The following is a 19,832-nucleotide window of genomic DNA, read 5'->3' on the forward strand; positions in this document are numbered from 1 at the left end:
AAGGGACCCCGATGATCACCAACCTTCCTTGTCTCAATCATAAGGTAAAATATTAGTTGTGATTTACTTTTAGGGTTTGTAACCTGGGTTGGGGAGTCAGGGTGGGCTTGGCCACTGCTAGGCTATAGTAAACCAAACGAAAGTGGCGGGTGAGACACAGAATATATCGTGTGGAAATCTGTCGATTTCGATCATTTTAGAGAATTCCTGAAACAGAAGATGAATTAAGGTCTTAGAGGGGAGAGACCTCGTTCCGTCAGTCTTTTTCATAGTGTTGTTTCTCAATCCTTAATTATATATATATATACACACACACACATATATATATATATATGTGTATATACATATAATGTATATATCTAAATATATATATATATATTATATATATATATATATGTATATATATATATATATATATATATATATATATATATATACTCTGTATATATATACATATATATATAATATATATATGTGTGTATATACATATAATGTACATATCTATCTATCTATCTATCTATCTATATATATATATACATATATATATATATATATATATATATATATATATACTGTATATATTTATATATATATATATATATATATATATCTATATAAATAATATATATATATATATATATATATATCACGAAAGCTGACACGTGATGAGCATAAATATGTATTATAGCCAGGAAGGGAAAATTAAGAGACTTGATTGGAGTTAGTTAGTTTCATCCATTAGGGACATCATTAGAATCAACAATGAGAATATATATACAAAGACAGTATTCATACGGGAGAAGGGGATCCAACAGCTGTCAGTTTCTTGATAATTCCAGAAAAGTCAGTTTTAGATAAGGAATAACACTGGATTATCGGAAAACAGACCAGAGCTTAGGTCAAAATTTAAATCTCACAGTCTATCCTTTCATATCTTAAGCCCTTGAGGAATGAATTTTCAGCTTATAAGATTAGGACTCCAATCGTGTCATCAAGAGCCATAAATGTCACTTCAAACAAACCTTGTTTATTATTGGTACTTCATCTCTCCGTATATAAAGCAGTGATTCGGATAAGCAGTAGACAGTCAATCGACAGTACTTAAAATGGCAAATTCTACAAAGCGCTTTCTCTCTTCTTCATTCAAGGAAATCGTTGATAATGTTCACAGACATTTTACTAAAGAAAAGAAAAACAATGCTCCTTTGATTGACGCAGAAAAAGTTTGTGATCGTACGAGTGAAGCAACAGCAGTTCCAAAAAGGAATATTGAGAGAATCGTTAAGGAAGGAAATGATTTCGATAAAGAATTTGGACAACGTATGTTCAAAGATAAGAAAAGAATTCGTCATCGACTAGTGATCGATCTGGATGGTTTTGACAAGGATGCATTACGTCGAACAGTGTCAAGGTTCTATGTTAGAAAAGAGCTACCCACCATTACTGTTTTGCAAGAAGCCATGAAAGACATTAAATTTAAGGGTTGTCGTGAATCTCTTAGAAAAATCTTGCATGAAATCGGATTTCATTATGGGAAAGTGAAGGGCAGAACATTTTTATTAGAATGCAGTGATATGTCAGCTGCAAGGAATACGATTTTGCGTGTTATGAGGAAGGTATACGAAAACGAGAATCAGCCTATCGTGTACCTGGATGAGACGTGGCTTAATCAGAACTATACTGTTAATAAATGCTGGACAACAAACGAGAGAAAAAAAGCAATAGGGGTAGGAAACACATTATAAAGGAGTGGCTGATCAAAAAAGGAGAAACTCCGACAGATGACTAACGAAAAAGTGAGCTTCTTGAAATGGTGAAGTTAAGTTCTTCTCGAATAGAAAAGGATTATGTGATAGATAACAAGGCCCGTGAAAATGGTTATAGGATCGTCAGGTTGCCGCCTTACCACTGCCAGTACAACCCCATTGAATTGATCTGGGAGCAGGTTAAAAAATATGTTACTAAGAAAAATGATTTTAAAATGGCCAACTTGAACCCCCTACTTCAAGAGGCTTTGCAGCAAGTTAGTAAAGAAAATTGTAATGCTGTGAAGCACGTGAGAAATTTACAAAGAAAGGATTGTGAACTAGACGACGCCGCAGAACACTTATTCGATTCATTCATAATCAATATAGGTTCCTCAGATGATGATGACGACGACGACGACAATGAGAAGGAAAATGCTATTTAATTATCACCAGTAATCTTTTTTTATCATATGGAGGCTGGCTATGAAAATTATTTCCATATACTGTATTTACTATACACACCGAGCCCATTTTCCATTTATAATAAAATACATATTTGTTCATATTCTGCATATCATTTAACTACCCTTTCTTATTATGGCCTGAAATATAGAAATATAAAACATGAAAATCTACATAGCATCGAAATGATGGCATAGTTTACATTAGATTTTTTCTATTAAGAAGTTTTCATGGCCACATACATGCATTATACATATATATATATATATATATATATATATATATATATATATATATATATATATATATGTATGTATGTATGTATATATATATGTATATATATATGTATGTATATATATATATATATATATATATATATATGTACAGTATATATATGAAAGAGAGAGAGAGAGAGAGAGAGAGAGAGAGAGAGAGAGAGAGAGAGAGAGAGAGAGAGAGAGAGAGAGAGAGAGAGAGAGAGAGAGAGAGAGAGAACGAACTTGGTTGTCATGAGGGAAGAAAATTGTACATAAAACTATGATTGCAAATAATTCCAGTAAACTGAGAACTACAACTATAAAAATGGAAATGACCAGGAATTAAAAGGTTAAGAGTTAATTGTCAAACTCGTCTCGTAAAAAAAGCAGGATTAGTCTGACATGCTAAATCAGTTAATCCGCAGGTCAGATTCTTCTTCATATCTTCAGAGGGGGTCTTGAAGGTATGCTGTCCGAAATATTTTTATGTAGACGATGCATTGAGAAAAGAGCTTCTCTCACCCGCGTAGGTTTGTGACCTTAGTAGGGGTGGGGGGGGGGGCCTCCTCCCACTGGCTAGGCCCGTGACCTGGGAACTACTAGGTTAGGTTAGGTGGGGTGTGATTAGGTTTTGTTCCCTTTCGAATGAATCCGGAAATCTATATTTTCAGTTTTAACGAAAAAAAAAACGGTTTTCCTAATCGTAACTAGTGTGTTTTCGATGAATTTTACCTTTACTTCGTAAATAATTACGTTTTTCCTGTTCTCCCCCACCAAAAAACTCCGGTTCCAACTTGGGTGCAACCTATTACCGTGGAGAAGGACGGGGGGGGGGGGGGGGGGGGGGTTAACGGGACATTAATTACTATAAGAATTTTTTTTCTATTATAAAAGTTTTCCCGACCGGAACTATTACTTTACCAAGATCTCTTATAAGGAACAATATCGTTTATAAGTAGCAACGGCTAGTGATAGGTCATAGCAATCCAACCTAGCTCAAAAGGACGGTAAGTTTGTGGACATTAATGAAAATATCAGGAGAGAACGGGAGTCAAATCTCCCACTCATCCTTACAATATTAAACAATCAATAAGATATTGTGACTTTATCATTATTATCATTACTTGCTAACCTACAACCCTAGTTGGAAAAACAAAATATTATAAGGTCAAGGACTCCAGAAGGGAAAATAGGCCAGCGAGGAAAGGAAATAAAGAAAAAGGATAAAATGTGCCTAAGTGTACCTTCAAGCAAAAGAACTTTAACCCAAGAGAGTTCAAAGGCTATGACACTATATAAGACCAGAGGACAATGGTTTGAATTTGGAGTAACATCAATATCACCTTTCCTTGAAAAAATATGTTATAATCCCAACTATTATTTTACAGAAGATTTATCATGCCTTTCAATTCTTTTATTTCAGTTCCCTCTACTCTGACATAAACAAAGCATCGCTGACCATAGCCGTGGCAAGGTCTGGATGAAAAAAATATTCATCTCAAACAGGGAAGCTTTTCCTCCTTTTCAGGAGCTCTTCCTCTTATGGCTTAATGCTAACCTTTTATTAATTTCTTCTTTCGTATCCTCCTTTATCAATTCTTCTCCTTAAAAAGCGCAAAGGTTTCAGTCAAAGTTTAGGTTTTACACAAAAGGAATTGTTTTTCAAGTAAACAATTTTTTTTTCTTTTCAAAAATTCTGAACCCATATTAATAATTAACATCTCAATAACTTTATATTCTATCGTTCCAAATGAATCATCGGTCTCACCCTTCCTCCTTTATATGACTTTCACATTAGCTATAATTTTTGGTTTAAAATATTTCTGTTCGCTTAATAAAACTTTCTTTTACCAGAGAGCTAATTCCCGTATTTCAATTCTTTCTGTCTTTTCCTATTTTTTTATACTTTTATAGTTATAAATATTTACCCAATCAAAACCAAAGCAACCCTGATCAAGTCTTGAATATTCATTCATGTTTATTTCTGTTTATCGTAGTCAAAATAAACCCAGAGACCGAAACATATGTATAATTTTTTTTGCATTATTATACGAAAGTCAATATATAGGTTAAATGAGATTTATAGGCCAGAGAAAACAAAACATGATCAAAGTATACCTGGATCTTAGTCAATATACATATTTCTTCGACCCCTTTATAAGTTTACATATGAGGACTACCAGAGAATGTGTGTTCAGCCGTCGAAGGAAGCTATTTACTTGCTGAAGGTACAGTTAGACGCATGAGTTCCTGGCACACCTCGCTCTGAAGAAGTGCACCATGTCACACCATTACTGAAAGGTTCCTGCGTGTAGCCAGGGCGACCACTGATGCAATCTCTCTCTACATTTGTTTGTTTGATTACTCTCCGTGTATTAGTGTATCATGAGTGTGGCAATGTGCACTTTCCGCAGCGCATGGCGTGTCAGGAAATCCAGTATCAAACTGTATATAGCTGATACCGTTATCTATGTATCTGAGGTCGGAGTGGTACAAGATCTTAGTGGAGCCATTACTGAAGAACTTTACCTTCGAGCTCAACAACAAAAAATTTTCTTTCTCGGACGTTCACGTGACCCAGGAAGAAGGGAGGTTCCAGATGGAAGTCCACACAACCTATGAACTTGAACCTAAACTGGAAAAGTGAATAAAAGATACGCCAACTCCCTATGATCCCGCCGGACTATCAATCACATAGAGCTCGAGAGTATGGTTCAATCCCTGGTTAATAATACACATACAAATACAAATATTCAGTAGACCTACACCAACAAAGGGACAATGGAAAACTGGCATAATTCCAAAGAAAACAAACAGGATGAAGAATTCATACTCCAGCCTATAAAACTTTAGAATCTGACCGTGAAAAAACATCATCTGGCGGCAGAGAAGATCCTTTGAAAGCTTATTGACGGAGGCAGACATGATCCCCTTCCGGAGACAAACATGGTCTACCCATACAAGTGCTCTATTGAGGAGTGAAGCCCTCATTATTGCTGAAGAGAGATGCCAATTATGATCTTGTTGCCTGTACCTACAAAGTTTAACCTACATGGGGAATCATGCTCCTTGGATTCAGAACAATCGATACCATTGTACACCAAACCATTTCCGCCTGAACTACCTGGAAATCTTACAGATGTACGAATGCCTAGGCAGCATACACACTCACATACACGCGCACACTACCACACACACACACACATATATATATATATGCTGTATATACATATATATATATATATATATATATATATATATATATATATATATATAATGTATATGCTGTATATATACACACATATATACATATATATATACATATATATATATATATATATATATATATATATATATATATATATATATCCAATCCCGCTTAAAATATAAAGAAAAGGGAATCCTCTTAGAATTAAGTTACTATCATTTCTGACTTAGTCATTTCTCAATCATTTATATATTTTGAGCAAAATATATAAATGATCAACTATAAGGAAAAAATCCTGAGTATAATATAACTTAACACACCCAAGACACAAAAAGTGTTATTACATTCTAGCGAACGCAAAATAACATTATTCTATAAATTATACATATATTTAAAGGCCAATCCTCTTCAATTTCAATATTGCAATGCAACGGAAGAGGGGATACCCCTATTTTAAATAGTCCTTTCTTCTGGACATTCGTTAGTAATCATAAAATGTCAAGTGATATTAAATTGTATCAAGGCTGAGGCAAATACCTTACGGATGTAATATCGGTGAAATGTAAAAGATAAAGTCTGTAGTTAGGCCCCATAGAAAGTACAGTGATACATATGAATACGTTTCTCATAAAATAAAACAGATGAATAAATTTCTCATAAAATAATACATTTGAATGCGTTTCTCATTTCTAATAGAAATTAATAGAGATAAATACGTTTCTCATTTTCCATTATATTTATAATTGGTGACTACAACTAATATATCGAGTGAAACTAATCCAGAGTATTTTGATCCTTATATAAAAACAAATATACCAACGATTTTTGCAAATTATTCTAAAAAGGAAAATAAAATTTCCTAAAACAGTCACATTTTCCTGTTATTTCTCAAAATTGATAGCGTCCCAATTAAAATATATTTTAACATTGTTTGAATAAATACTACATCAAATACATTGATTGTGACTATCAACTTCCATATATGATTTGGAGAAATACTACTTATCCTACAGTGGTAGCTATAAAAATAATTGCATAATCAATATATAATATTCCGATCATGCAATCTCCTACAGTCAGGTGAAATTCATCTAAAACACGACTTACAAAACACATTTGACGTAGATGTACAGTTAGACACCTGAATTCCCGGTACACCTAGCTATGAGGAAGTGTACCTTATCACACCCTTATTGCACGGCGAATTCCCGTGTGTAGGTCTGCCCACCATCTCTTCCTAAATTAGATGTTTAGTTGCTAGTCACGCAGTAAGGGTGTGACAGGGTGTTTTTCCTCAGAGCAGGCAGTAGGCTGGCCAGGGCACCAGCCATCCGTTGAGATACTACCACTAGAGAGTTACTAAAATGGATCCTTCTCTCTGGTTACGGTAAATTTTTCCTTTGCCTATGCACACAGAATATTCTGGCCTATTCTTTACATTTTCTCCTTTGTCCTCATACACCTCACAACACTTAGATTACCAAACAATTCTTCTTCACCCAAGGGGTTACTGCACTGTAATAATTCAGTGGCCACTTTCCTCTTGGTAAGGATAGAAGAGACTCTTTCGCTATGGTAAGCAGCTCTCCTAAGAGAAGGACACTCCAATATCAAACCATTGTTCTCTAGTCTTGGGTAGTGCCATATCCTCTATACCATGGTCTTCCACTGTCTTGTGTTAGAGTTCTCTTGCTTGAGGCTACACTCGGGCACACTATTCTATCTTATTTTTCTTCCTCTTGTTTTGTTAATTTTTTTTTTTTAAGTTTCTATAGGATATATTTATTTTAATGTTACTGTTTCAAAATAGTTTATTTTTCCTTGTTTCCTTTCTTTACTGGGCTATTTTCTCTGTTAGAGCCCCTGGGCTTATAGAATTCTGCTTTTCCAACAAGGGTTGTAGCTTAGCAATTTACAATAATAATAATAATAATAATAATAATAATAATAATAATAATAATAATAATAATAATAATAATAATTTCTGCGTCCAACTGTACCTTCCTAACCTCATGGAATTAAAAACTATCCTGGATCATCTTAAAGTGGAACTATTTTTTCTTTTAATGGAGCTCATTTAGATGAGGTAATGATTCTTGGCGACTAAATTAGAAAAGTTAGGAAAATATCCCCCATCTCATTCATTTCGATGGGATACCTTGATATTACTTCCATAAGTTACTTTCTCATTATCTCTCTCATTACCCTTGGTAGGTAAAGTTTTGACCTTCAAGGTCCAAGATTTAAGCAAGCTGGGGTGCGTCCAAATTTTGTTAGATAAAGTTTCTGAAAGTCAATGCCTTTTAGTTCGTAAGGTATACGCTTACGCTTTGCCAAATAAAAGGCCTGTGCAACACAGCATATGATATAAACATATGGGTGTATGTATATATATATATATATATATATATATATATATATATATATATATATATGTATGTATATATATATTTATGTATATATATACATGTGTGTATACATATATACTGTATGTGTATATATATATATATATATATATATATATATATATATATAGAGAGAGAGAGAGAGAGAGAGAGAGAGAGAGAGAGAGAGAGAGAGAGAGAGAGAGAGAGAGAGAGAGAGAGAGAGAGAGAGAGAGAGAGAGAGTCAATTGTGGTATGGTTAAAATGTGCTCTCGCCACGGCAGAGAGATACCTAGTGAAGAAGTCTGAATGCTCTGCTGGAAGAAAAAACCACCCGAATAGATGACGAAACGTCTAACATGAGATCAATGTCTCATCTTCAGTTCCTTGGAAAACCAGAAAAGTGATGCTAAGTCACTAAATTCAAGTGAAAAGGGGATTAAAGGACAATACCCAGTAATTGTTATAAAATGGATGAAGATAATACATCTTGTGGTTAAGATTTTTCTTGATGTGGTGCAATAGATAAAAAATACATTATAGCTGATTTGATCAGAGATAATACTGGATGCGTTCATACTAAGTGGGAAAACGTATAAGATTATTATAGGCAAAAATTGGCTGAGCGTATGTGCGGTGATAGGTGTAGAGTTTGTAGTAGCAATGGCACTCCTGAGACAGCTGAAAGAAAATAACGTATTTCCACGAATGTATGAGTGATAGTGAGTAAGACTGATGTAATGATCGTAACACCAAGTGCGTAAAAACCGTGTTTAGGATAATTCAAATACAAAGGAAAGTGACAGAAAATAAAATGGCAATCATAGTAAATAATGAGAAAAAAGTTTTGGTAGATAAAGAGAAGACAGTGATGATATATATGACTCCTAAGGGAACTGACATAATGAAGAAACGCTTGTGAAAATATGATACAAAGTGAGCCTGATGGCTGGAAAGGGCTAAAAGCAGACAATACCAATGTCTACTTGGTAACAAAAAAAAAAAAAAAAAAAAGATACAAGGAAGGCTTTGTCAGGTTCATCAATTGTAAAAAATAAACGAGATAACAACCTGATCGACGTAATAGTTAAGAAAGGGGTAATTGAAGGCATATTCCCCCAATTACTTGGCTTGAGAAAGAGTTACATGAAATAGATAGGAGTGAAAATATAGATGTGAAGATAATTAAGCAGTAGGTGTTTAAAAAAAAGGAAGTGCTTGCATATACAACAAAACGATAAAAAATAGGCCAGAAATGAAGAAAAGGAAGTTGAACGAGTATACTAGTTTGCAAAGTTCCATTATGGTACTTAAGGGTCACCAGGACGTTTTTGCACTTTTAAGAGGGTGAGAACAGGAATTAAAATCAATAAAGTGGGACTTCAGATTATAAATATTTTTTTGAGAAGGGAATACAAAGACTTTTTGAAGAGCAATTTCATTTCAGAGGGATATGAGGTCTTTATATGCAGAATGTGGAAAAGGGTGGACAATTGGAGGTGAGAGAGATAGAAGTGTGGGAATGATCTAGTGAAAGGTCTAAAGGGGGAATAGTTTTTACAAGGAATAGAAGACAGAAGGGAACAAACGATGCTGACAGAGAAAGCGATCCTGGTCTGTGGAGTGAGCATTTTGAATATCTATAGAATGTTTTAAATAACATAAAAGAAAAACTGGACAATGCAAGAAAAACCCACTGATATAAGGGGGACAGAGGTTGAAAAAAGGTGAAAAAAAAAAAAAAACAGGATTAACAGATTCTCTAGTGCTGTTATAATACTGTAGTTTGACTGCTAGGCTGACCAGGATGTGTAGGGTATATATGCATGGAAATGTGCATAAGGAATAATATATCAAATATACGTAAATCGGATTATTTTGATATCGTTTGTCTATGTGAAAATAATGAAGGACAAGAGACTGGTGATGGCAGTACGTAGTTTTCAAGCATCAATGGGGAACAGGAAAAGGGAGCTGACTTAAGGTAGCAAAAGAGGTATATGCTGCAAGGAAGGATCGTTCCACTCAAGAAGAGCGAGACTGCGTGCAAGTTACAGTATAATGTGAGTTGGGGGTTTGATGAACTGAGAGAGAGAGAGAGAGAGAGAGAGAGAGAGAGAGAGAGAGAGAGAGAGAGAGAGAGAGAGAGAGATGAACTCCTTTAAAAAAGTGAAATAGTTTGTTAAAAAATGGATTTTATGAACAACTTTTCAACACAAGAGATGTGTTGCTGTGATTCAACAATTAATGCGGAATGTGGCAATTACTATTGGCATCTCTCTTGTAGAATAAAGTTAACTCTAAAAAAAAAAAATCATAGACGGATGAACTACCAACAATATATAATGATGAAACCAAACCAATGCGGTGTGTAAATCAATCCAGCAAACTTAGCCACTTAAGAATACAAATATTTGCCACTTTATAAGTGCTCTCATTATCTATCTTTCACTCGTTTAACTGAAGATTAAATCCGAATTGACATAAAATTATGAATAATTTGAATTCTATGAGTCACTTGGGAGTATTCTCGGAGAATCCAAAGTAGATTTTAAAAAATATTAATACCCAAGGTCCGAATGATGTATATTCTATTCCGAGAATCAGAGAATTACTTACATACCTGTATTAAGAACATTGACTGTAGCACACTTTATGCATATATATTCTATAGAAATTGGCAAACAGCACATAATTCCATTGAGCGTTGAACCGTCTTACATATGTGTACAGTTCCGTGGGCGTAGCCACGGTCAAGATATATTGTGTTGCCATGAATGTGAGAAGCCTTTGCGATTGTATTTACGGACTATCATCGTTAATGATCCAATTTGGCATGTCTTAACTATCCTATTTCACATTAAGGAAGTTAATTAATTTAGTCTTTGACGGCTAGCAATATCTTGATAATAGACATGCCAATTAATTAGTATAATAATAAGCTTTGTTATGTACTATAATAAAGTCTGAGAGAGAGAGAGAGAGAGAGAGAGAGAGAGAGAGAGAGAGAGAGAGAGAGAGAGAGAGAGAGAGAGAGAGAGAGAGAGAGAGGGGGGGGGGGGATTATCAAAAGCATAATGTCGGCAGACAATCAATGATAAATGTTGCACGTTAGACCCAAATCATAATGGTATTTGAGAGAGAGAGAGAGAGAGAGAGAGAGAGAGAGAGAGAGAGAGAGAGAGAGAGATTATCAAAAGTATAATGTCGGCAGACAATCAATGATAAATGTTACACGTTAGACACAAATCATAATAGCATTTGAGAGAGAGAGAGAGAGAGAGAGAGAGAGAGAGAGAGAGAGAGAGAGAGAGAGAGAGAGAGAGAGAGAGAATACAGCAACACCATTAGCAAAAACACAATATCGACACATAATCAACGATAAATATTACACGTGATACGTAAATCATAATAGCATTTGGCCCCATCCCAATCCTCCATTCACCAATCATAGGTGACTTACCTAAGAGGTTGGTCCGCTGAGTGAGCACCTTAGAATAGACGAGGAGATCGCCAGGACAGATTTGCATCGGCGGTATGACCACGATGCTCGATCGGCGCTTGTTGCGGGCCACGCTGCTGTCGGCGCACCTGCGCGGAAGGAACAAAGTAAGATTAAGTGACATGCTGATGCAAGTAAATGGCGTTAGAGTGATTGATGTATAGCTAGTATAAAAAATAAATCAGCATATGGTATATACTATGGCAAGGTATCGTTGTGATTGTGTGCATATTATATTCACACATACACACACACACACACACACACATACATATATATATATATATATATATATATATATATATATGTACATACATATATATATATGTATATATATATATATATATATATATATATATATATATGTACATACATATATATATATATATATGTGTGTGTGTGTGTGTATGTGTGTGTGTGTGTATGTTTGATCACCAGTTGTCAAAACAAGGCATTCATGTTCCTTGCTGGAGAATGCAGCGTCAAAATTCTAGTCTGTAGATAAGTTTCAATTCAACATGACAAGGTAGTAAAGGAAAATATCATAAAATGGAAAATTATCTGAAAATAATATTGAAATAAAGCTAAGGCAAACAATGCATTCTAAAATAATGAATAAATTTCACACAGGGGATCCAATAAACTCATTACAACAATAAAACTAAAGTAGCTTCCGATGGTTGTCAAGTAGCGTAAATATGACGTGTCCAGTATTTTTTTTTAGTTGGGAACTGTTAATAATTTAATCTTTAAATTTTTAAAAGTGCAAATATCTAAAAAAAATTTTTGTTTACGATTACTAATTCAATTTTTCAATTTTTACGAGTACAAATATTAAAATTTTTCACCTGTTAACGATCAATAATTTAATCTTTCAATCTTTAAGAGTGCAAAAGTTAACATTTTCTTTTCTGCTGTTAACGATCAATAACTTAACCTTTTAATTTTTACAAGTGCAAAAATTAAAATTTTTCCGCTGTCAACGGCCAATAATTTAATCCTTCAATTTTTACGAGTGCAAAACTTAACCAAACTCAGTAAAAGATAATATGAAGTCATGATTGCAATCAAAAGAAGTATCTAAACGAAAACAACATTCCATAGATTGGACAACACCATTAATTGGGGATTTCTCAAGGAGGTCAGGTTGATTTCTCTAAGGCTGAACTTCATCTGCATATAAATTCAAAATTATATATACACATTTTAAAACGCAAAGATATTTTTGGGGCACGTCTGAAGAGTGTTGCTTAAATTTGGAAAAATCGTCTAAAATGAGAATTTTTTAAAAGGTATTTTAATTTCACCAACAATTAAAATACATATGGGTTTCGTTAGGTGGGATCAAAGTAAGAGCACGCAATTGAAGATGCGATACAGATTATAATAACTTTAGGAAAATTTCGTTTTTTAATTCCTGTCAAAGAATTGATGTAGATAAGCGCAAAAATCTTAAACAGCATATACATACATACATACTTACATACATACATACATACCCACACACATATACATACATATATATATATATATATATATATATATATTCATATATATATATATATATATATATATATATATATATATATATATATATATATATTACCCCAGACGAGAAAGGGGGGGGGGTCTCCTGGTGTCGTTCTATAAGTTGGTAGTTTGAATAATTGCTTTTCTACTATTTATTAACTGTTCACAACAATTAACTAACTACCGAATACCTGCTCCACAGCAGAGGCCAACAAAGACAAAATTTATTTTTTGGAGAGAGAGAGAGAGAGAGAGAGAGAGAGAGAGAGAGAGAGAGAGAGAGAGAGAGAGAGAGAGAGAGAGAGAGGAGAGAGAGAGAGAGATAACTTTTTTAAAAAGTGAAATAACTTATTCAAAAGTGGATTATATGAAAAAACACTTGAACAGAATACTGTCAAAAAGCATTAAAATACCTCTGTAAGTGGTTAGTGAGACGAGGATTTGTACGATAGTGAAGAGAGCAAACAGTAATATGTTTACATCACAATTTCTGTGGAACTAAAACGTTCTGAAGTATGCCTACAAGAGGTTAAAAGAATCTGGTGAATTTCAAAGACGTGCCAAATACAAACGTTAGAAGGAAGGACAACATGTTTTGTGATATTGGGAAAAATTCCAATACAAGAGCTCCATTAGTATTTGGGGCCAGGAGGAGAAATTTCAAATCTATTCCAGACTAAGAAATAAAACAAGAAATTTAGAACTATAAAACATTGCGGTTGAGTTCAACAAATAAACCTTAAAATCTCAGGAAAAACATTGATAATGGCAATGTTCACATAATAGAGATTTTGGAAGAAATGGAAAATCCAAATAGTAGGAGTTTAAAGGCCGGTCATGAATGGCAGAGGCAAGGGACAGTGACATTGCCCTATCAAGTAGGACAGTGCCCGAGAGACTGGTCATATCTGGCCTACATATAATCAGCGCCCAAGCCCCCTTTCTATCTAAGCTAGGACCAAGGAGGGCGAGGCAATGGCTGCTGATGTCTCAGCAGATAGACCTATAGGCTCCCCCAAACCCCCATCTTTAGCTCACAAGGATAGTGAGGTTGCAGCGACCAAAGAAACTATTGAGTTAAAGCGGAACTCGTGCCCTAGTCTGGCGTTCACCAGTCAGGGACATTACCACATCGGCCACCACAAGCAAATACATTTCAAAGCCCAACTAGAAAGAGAAAAAAGTAAGGGAAGCCATGATTACTGAAATTTGGTAAGTAATGAATAAAAAAAGTCATTCTAAAATCTGAAAGCAACTTTAAATATTCAGGGAAAGTGCATAAAATTTGTCTAACGCTCATGATCATACCCAAGAGTAATGAAAAATATACAAAAGTTTATTCATATTAGGTAAAAGGAGAATACACAACATAGTGTTTACTACCTGGACAAGAAAGAAAAACTGTTGTAAGAAAAACAAGTGTTTATAAAAAGAAGGAAAAACATGTCCTTTATCTCCCAAAGAATACAAAAGGTGAAAATATTTGATACTATAAAGTCCAAAACTAGAGCTAAAAATGTAGAGCTGCAGATTTTCAGGAATAAGACACATGACACTCAAAATAACGTAGATTAACCACAGATATATCCATAAAAAATATCAATGGAATGAAAAAAAATTAAGGGTTACTGGATCAAACCATAAAAAAAAATGGAGAAAAAAGAAACCATAACCCTCTTATACAAGAGCAAGGTGAGGTAGTATTATACCTGGGAAGTAGAGGATTCCAAAGGTAAAAGTTCAATAAAAAAAAAAAAAAAAAATGGGAGAAAGGGAATGGATGAAAGGGGTAGATTTCCATAAAAAAAAAAATTGGACTTGAACAAGGGTCTTTGGAGAAGCAATAGAAGTGTAACATCAAAGCAAGAAATTGGGAGAATAAAAGTTTACTATAAAATATGGATGGAAATTTAGAGAGAGAGAGAGAGAGAGAGAGAGAGAGAGAGAGAGAGGAGAGAGAGAGAGAGAGAGAGAGAGAGAGAGAAGGCGATGGGTGAAAAGTTAACTTACACTTAAGATATGAAGGTTTAATTTTGTTAAGTTATTAATCAAGTTGCAATCCTAGTTTGATAAGCATCGGAAAAGGGCCTCTTGGGGAAAGGAGTTCAAAGAGTAAATGTAATGCAGGATTAAGAAAAACAACAGCAAAACAAAATTAGGAAAACTCAAAAATATATTCCGATAATAATAACCTCAAATAGATAAGTCAAAATTGAAATAGGAAAGAAAAATTGTATCAACCTCCTCAACGAAAATATTATTAGCCCAAAATCATAACTTCTGAAAGTTTCGCTAACTCAACAATTCGATTGGGAAATTCATTCCAAAGTATGGTCACAGCCGGAAAGAAACTTCTAAAATGCTGTGTAATAATGAGACTTATCAAAGATCAGGCAATATTGTTAAAGTCAATTAGTGAATGGAATAGTCTCGGAAGATGTGAAAGCAAAGGATGGTCAAGATTATGATGAAATGCATTATGTACAAAGAACTAATTGAAAAATGATGCCTGAGATTAATATCAAGACCAATGAGAAAAAAAATCTGATAGGTTGTAAGATATTATCCAACAATCTACCATGATAATCAAGAGCTGAATACCAGATAGAAAAAATATTCAAAGTATAGCAAAATAAGAGAATTAAGAATTTCTTCAGGATAAATTGCTAAAACTTCTTCAAAAGATTTTCTTAACATAATATTTTTTCCACAATTGAAAAAGTGACATACACCATGTTTCTCAAAATTTATTTTTTCATGAATTATCATATAAATAATTTTAAAAAAGCTGCGTGTAGTTAAATAAAAACTATTAACGATAAGATCTGAGTACGAAGGATTCAACGACATGTCTCCTAAAAATCATACTTTGAGTTTTGTTAAGGCTTAACTTCAACTCCTATAATTTACAACTTGCTCTCATGAGATCGATGTAAAAGTGCAGGATTAATAGAGTAGTGCTTGACTCTGGAGTGGCGTGTCAAGATGGAATAAGATAGCAACGAGCATGTTTTCAAGGTCAAATCAAAATCCATGCGTAAACAATATCAAAAGTTAATGGCCAAGAAAACTACCCATAGTAACAGCAAAGATTACATTCACATACTCACTAAGGTGCTAATCAAAACCCCTGTGTAATTTATTCTTAAAACTTTAATAATGATTCTAAGAAAAAAGCGCATCAGGGCCTTCAAAAATGAGGTCTAAATATCTAGATAAACACATATAAGAACGTACACAGATTCAAACCTTCCCACTCCTTCCCCCTTTCCTAACTACAATCCGGCAGTGTGTGTACCTCTCGAAGTAATCACTCTCACCAGAGTATGACTACTCCCTCTCCCCCTTACCAGCGGGACGGGGAGAAGGCGAGTACCCATACATCTGATAATGCCGCTGAGTGTGAAAGGACAGAAATATATTTAGATATATAAAGCCAGATACGTCACTCCTTATAGGGGAGATGACTCGCCAACAAACCATATTTTGAAGCAGCCATACGTCAAGAAATATCCTATATACTCTACTACCAGAATCAAGGAGATATCTGTTCGACTTTGAAAAAAAAGAAAAAAAAAAAAAAAACCCGCACCAAAAGCTTCCGAGCCCCTTGCAGAAGCCAAATTGCCAACTGGGGAACAAAAGATTACTTCCAACATGTACTTTTCCGAAGTTTTGCAAACAGTCATTCATAAACTTTAGATAATTTGGTAGTTACAGAGTTTGGGCAGCTTTTAGCTGGACTAGGGAAATGACTACCGCAGTTACCTAATGGAGTAACGTTACACTTTCTCTAAGTGCAAAACGAACTTTAAGCTAACAGCCAAAAGAGTTAAAAAAATACCTCGTAAAAATAAAAAAAAACTTCGATCTAGCGCTACATCTCCATAAACATCATGGTCTAGCAAGTTGCCTTAATTTTGCGGAACTGAAAGTAGAAAGTAGTCTAGTCAAAGTTTCAATGAGGCAAAATACATAATCACAATGTCTTCCGGATAACTCTAGTTTACTTTGTTGTGAAATACATAAATTATAACACATAAGCCAGAAAAGGAAAATTAAACCTGAAAAAATATGCAGTAGTAGGGCGTGATAAATATAAATAACCAAATAAATGTTGTAGTAATTAATACATATACAAAACTAGATAACTTAATAGGCTTGTTCATTTTGAAAAAGATTTGGGTCATATCACAGGTAAAAGATTTCGATCAAAACAATTATAATTGCGGATAGTTTGCAAATACTTCACTGTTACACCATTCATATTCAAAATTCAGAATAGCTCCCAAATGACCGATTTTTTCGTAAGCGCAGCTAAATTTGGAATTCATTAGCAATGTTAAAATAAGTCACGTACCCACTTTTCTCTTATGGGATATCACATCTAAATCTATACATGCAACATTACTCCACACATATTAATATGCATCCGCTTCTTATACATAACAGATGGAATCTAAACTCGAGAAACTTCAGACAAAGGGATATAACGCTCGACCATAAATTCCGTAGGGAAGAGGGGACTACAGAATAAAGGAACTATACAAAAGAGAAAGAGAAAAAATAAACCCACCGTTGAAGTTAGTGAAAAACCAGAATTGGGTTGGGATAAATGGAACGTCCCCAAGAGATTAAACGTTTCTATCAACAATTACTGTCAGAGCGGAAGAAATTCATAGACCGGAAAAATAAAAAATAAAAATATGGCGAAATAAACTGAGGATTGGATTTTCTGTCACCAGAGGGTTTACCACTATCATTGGATACTGTCCAATGATTTCCTCAGCCGTCGTTTAAAGGTTTAAAGGCCACTCATGAATGGCAGAGACAAGGGACCAGTGGCCTAGGTAGCGAGACAATACCCTAGACGCCTAGAGACTAACCATATATACATTTGATCAGCGTCCCAAGCCCCTTCTCCACCCAAGCTAGGACCAAGGGGGGTCAGGCAATGGTTGCTGATGACTCAGTAGGTACATCTATAGACTCCCCCAAACTCAACATCCTTAGCTTATAAGGATGGTGAGGTTTCAGACAATACAAGAAAATATCGAGCTTGAGCGGGAGGTAAAACCCCAGTCCCGCAGACCTCTAGAGAGGGACTTTTCCAATAGGCCACCAAAACCTTTGACATAAAGGACAAAAAAAAAAAATGAAAGTTTCTGTCACTTCGAACTGCAAGTGCGTAAGATGTGTGGAAAATAGTTGCCTAATATGATGGATATACGAAGATGAATAATACGTCTCTTTTCGTTTCTTTTCGATCTGTTTGCTTGGTAATTTAACAAGCAGAAATATTGAATGTTCAGAAGTCAAAATATCTATTTCACTATATCGGTAGAATGAGCAATTAAATGAACATCGGCGACTAGGACATAAAACAAAGCTAAATCTTTCCACTGTAATTCATATAGTTTTGTCATCAAGTTTGGCAATGATAATTTAGAACATGAACACAAACATACACATCCACTCGCATATCAACCCTAACTTCCCACACACAGATATATATACATTTATATATATAATATTATATATATATATATATATATATATATATATGTGTGTGTGTGTGTGTGTGTATGTGTGCTTAAGTGTGTGCATCTGTATATGTATTTTACTGCAAGACTAACTTGAACAGAGAAGGAAACCCGAATATGACTGAATTCCGGAGAAAGTAACATGAAAGATCATTCCTGTTTCCTAGATTCTATTAAATTTCTTATTCCTGATCTAGATATTAATCTTTGGCACCGTCGTTCAATTGGTTCATTATACATGTTGCATAAGATTTTTCATAACTCTGACCATCCCTTACATTCAGATCTCCCTGGACAATTCTATCCTGTTCGTAATACCAGGCAGGGCAGTTAATTCTAATAGCCAGGCCTCTCCATCATGAGGCTCAATACTACACAGTATTCTAGAAGTTTTATTCCAGCTGTTACCAAGTTGTGGAATGATCTTCCTAATCGGGTGGTTGAATCAGTAGAACTTCAAAAGTTCAAAGTTGGAGCAAATGTTTTTATGTTGACCAGGCTGACATGAGTCTTTTTATAGTTTATATATGACATATCTGTTTTTGACGTTGTTAATAGTTTATATAGGACATATCTGTTTTGACGTTGTTACTGTTTTTAGAATGATTTATTGTTAATTTATTCTCATCATTTATTTATTTCCTTATTTCCTTTCCTCACTGGGATATTTTTCCCTATTGGAGCCCTTGGGATTATAGCATCTTGCTTTTCCAACTAGGGTTGTAGCTTGGCTAGTAATAATAATAATAATAATAATAATAATAATAATAATGGAAGCAAAAGATACTCTTATTTATCAAGTTCAAAAAGGCACCTATCATTGAGATCACAGTCACGTTTAGGGTTTGGCCCTTTTCATCACCACGCTGGCAACTGGAAATCGGTGATGGTGGGAGACTTCAATCTGATCGCTCACAGCGAACCAACCATAATTTACCCATATTTAAAATGGTATTTAAATAATGCATATTGGGAAATATTTTCTTACATTAATTAACCAGCTTTTCCATCATCACTTGACGAACATTATAATACCATTACGCCAAAAGATAATAATTCTCTGCAGTATTCTCCAGAGAATGAGAGTTCCACATCCACCATGATGTTCAATCCTTACAAATCCTTATAAATCCGTCCTCCAACGACGGATTGTCTTTACAGATAATGAAGTGCACATCACTTGTACAGAAATAAGAGC

General features: G+C 34.4%; 1 protein-coding gene across 1 annotated transcript in view; it reads right to left on the bottom strand.

Annotated features, from left to right (window-relative positions):
- LOC137616580 (pleckstrin homology domain-containing family G member 7-like) overlaps window positions 1–19,832 on the bottom strand; it is a 723,306-nt gene that overhangs the window by 255,995 nt on the left and 447,479 nt on the right. The window contains exon 4 of the mRNA XM_068346464.1: window positions 11,523–11,650. Within this exon, the coding sequence (XP_068202565.1) occupies window positions 11,523–11,650 (128 nt within the window). The remainder of the gene's footprint in view (window positions 1–11,522; window positions 11,651–19,832) is intronic.

Source organism: Palaemon carinicauda, chromosome 2 (genome assembly GCF_036898095.1).
Source record: "Palaemon carinicauda isolate YSFRI2023 chromosome 2, ASM3689809v2, whole genome shotgun sequence".
NCBI lineage: Eukaryota > Metazoa > Arthropoda > Malacostraca > Decapoda > Palaemonidae > Palaemon > Palaemon carinicauda.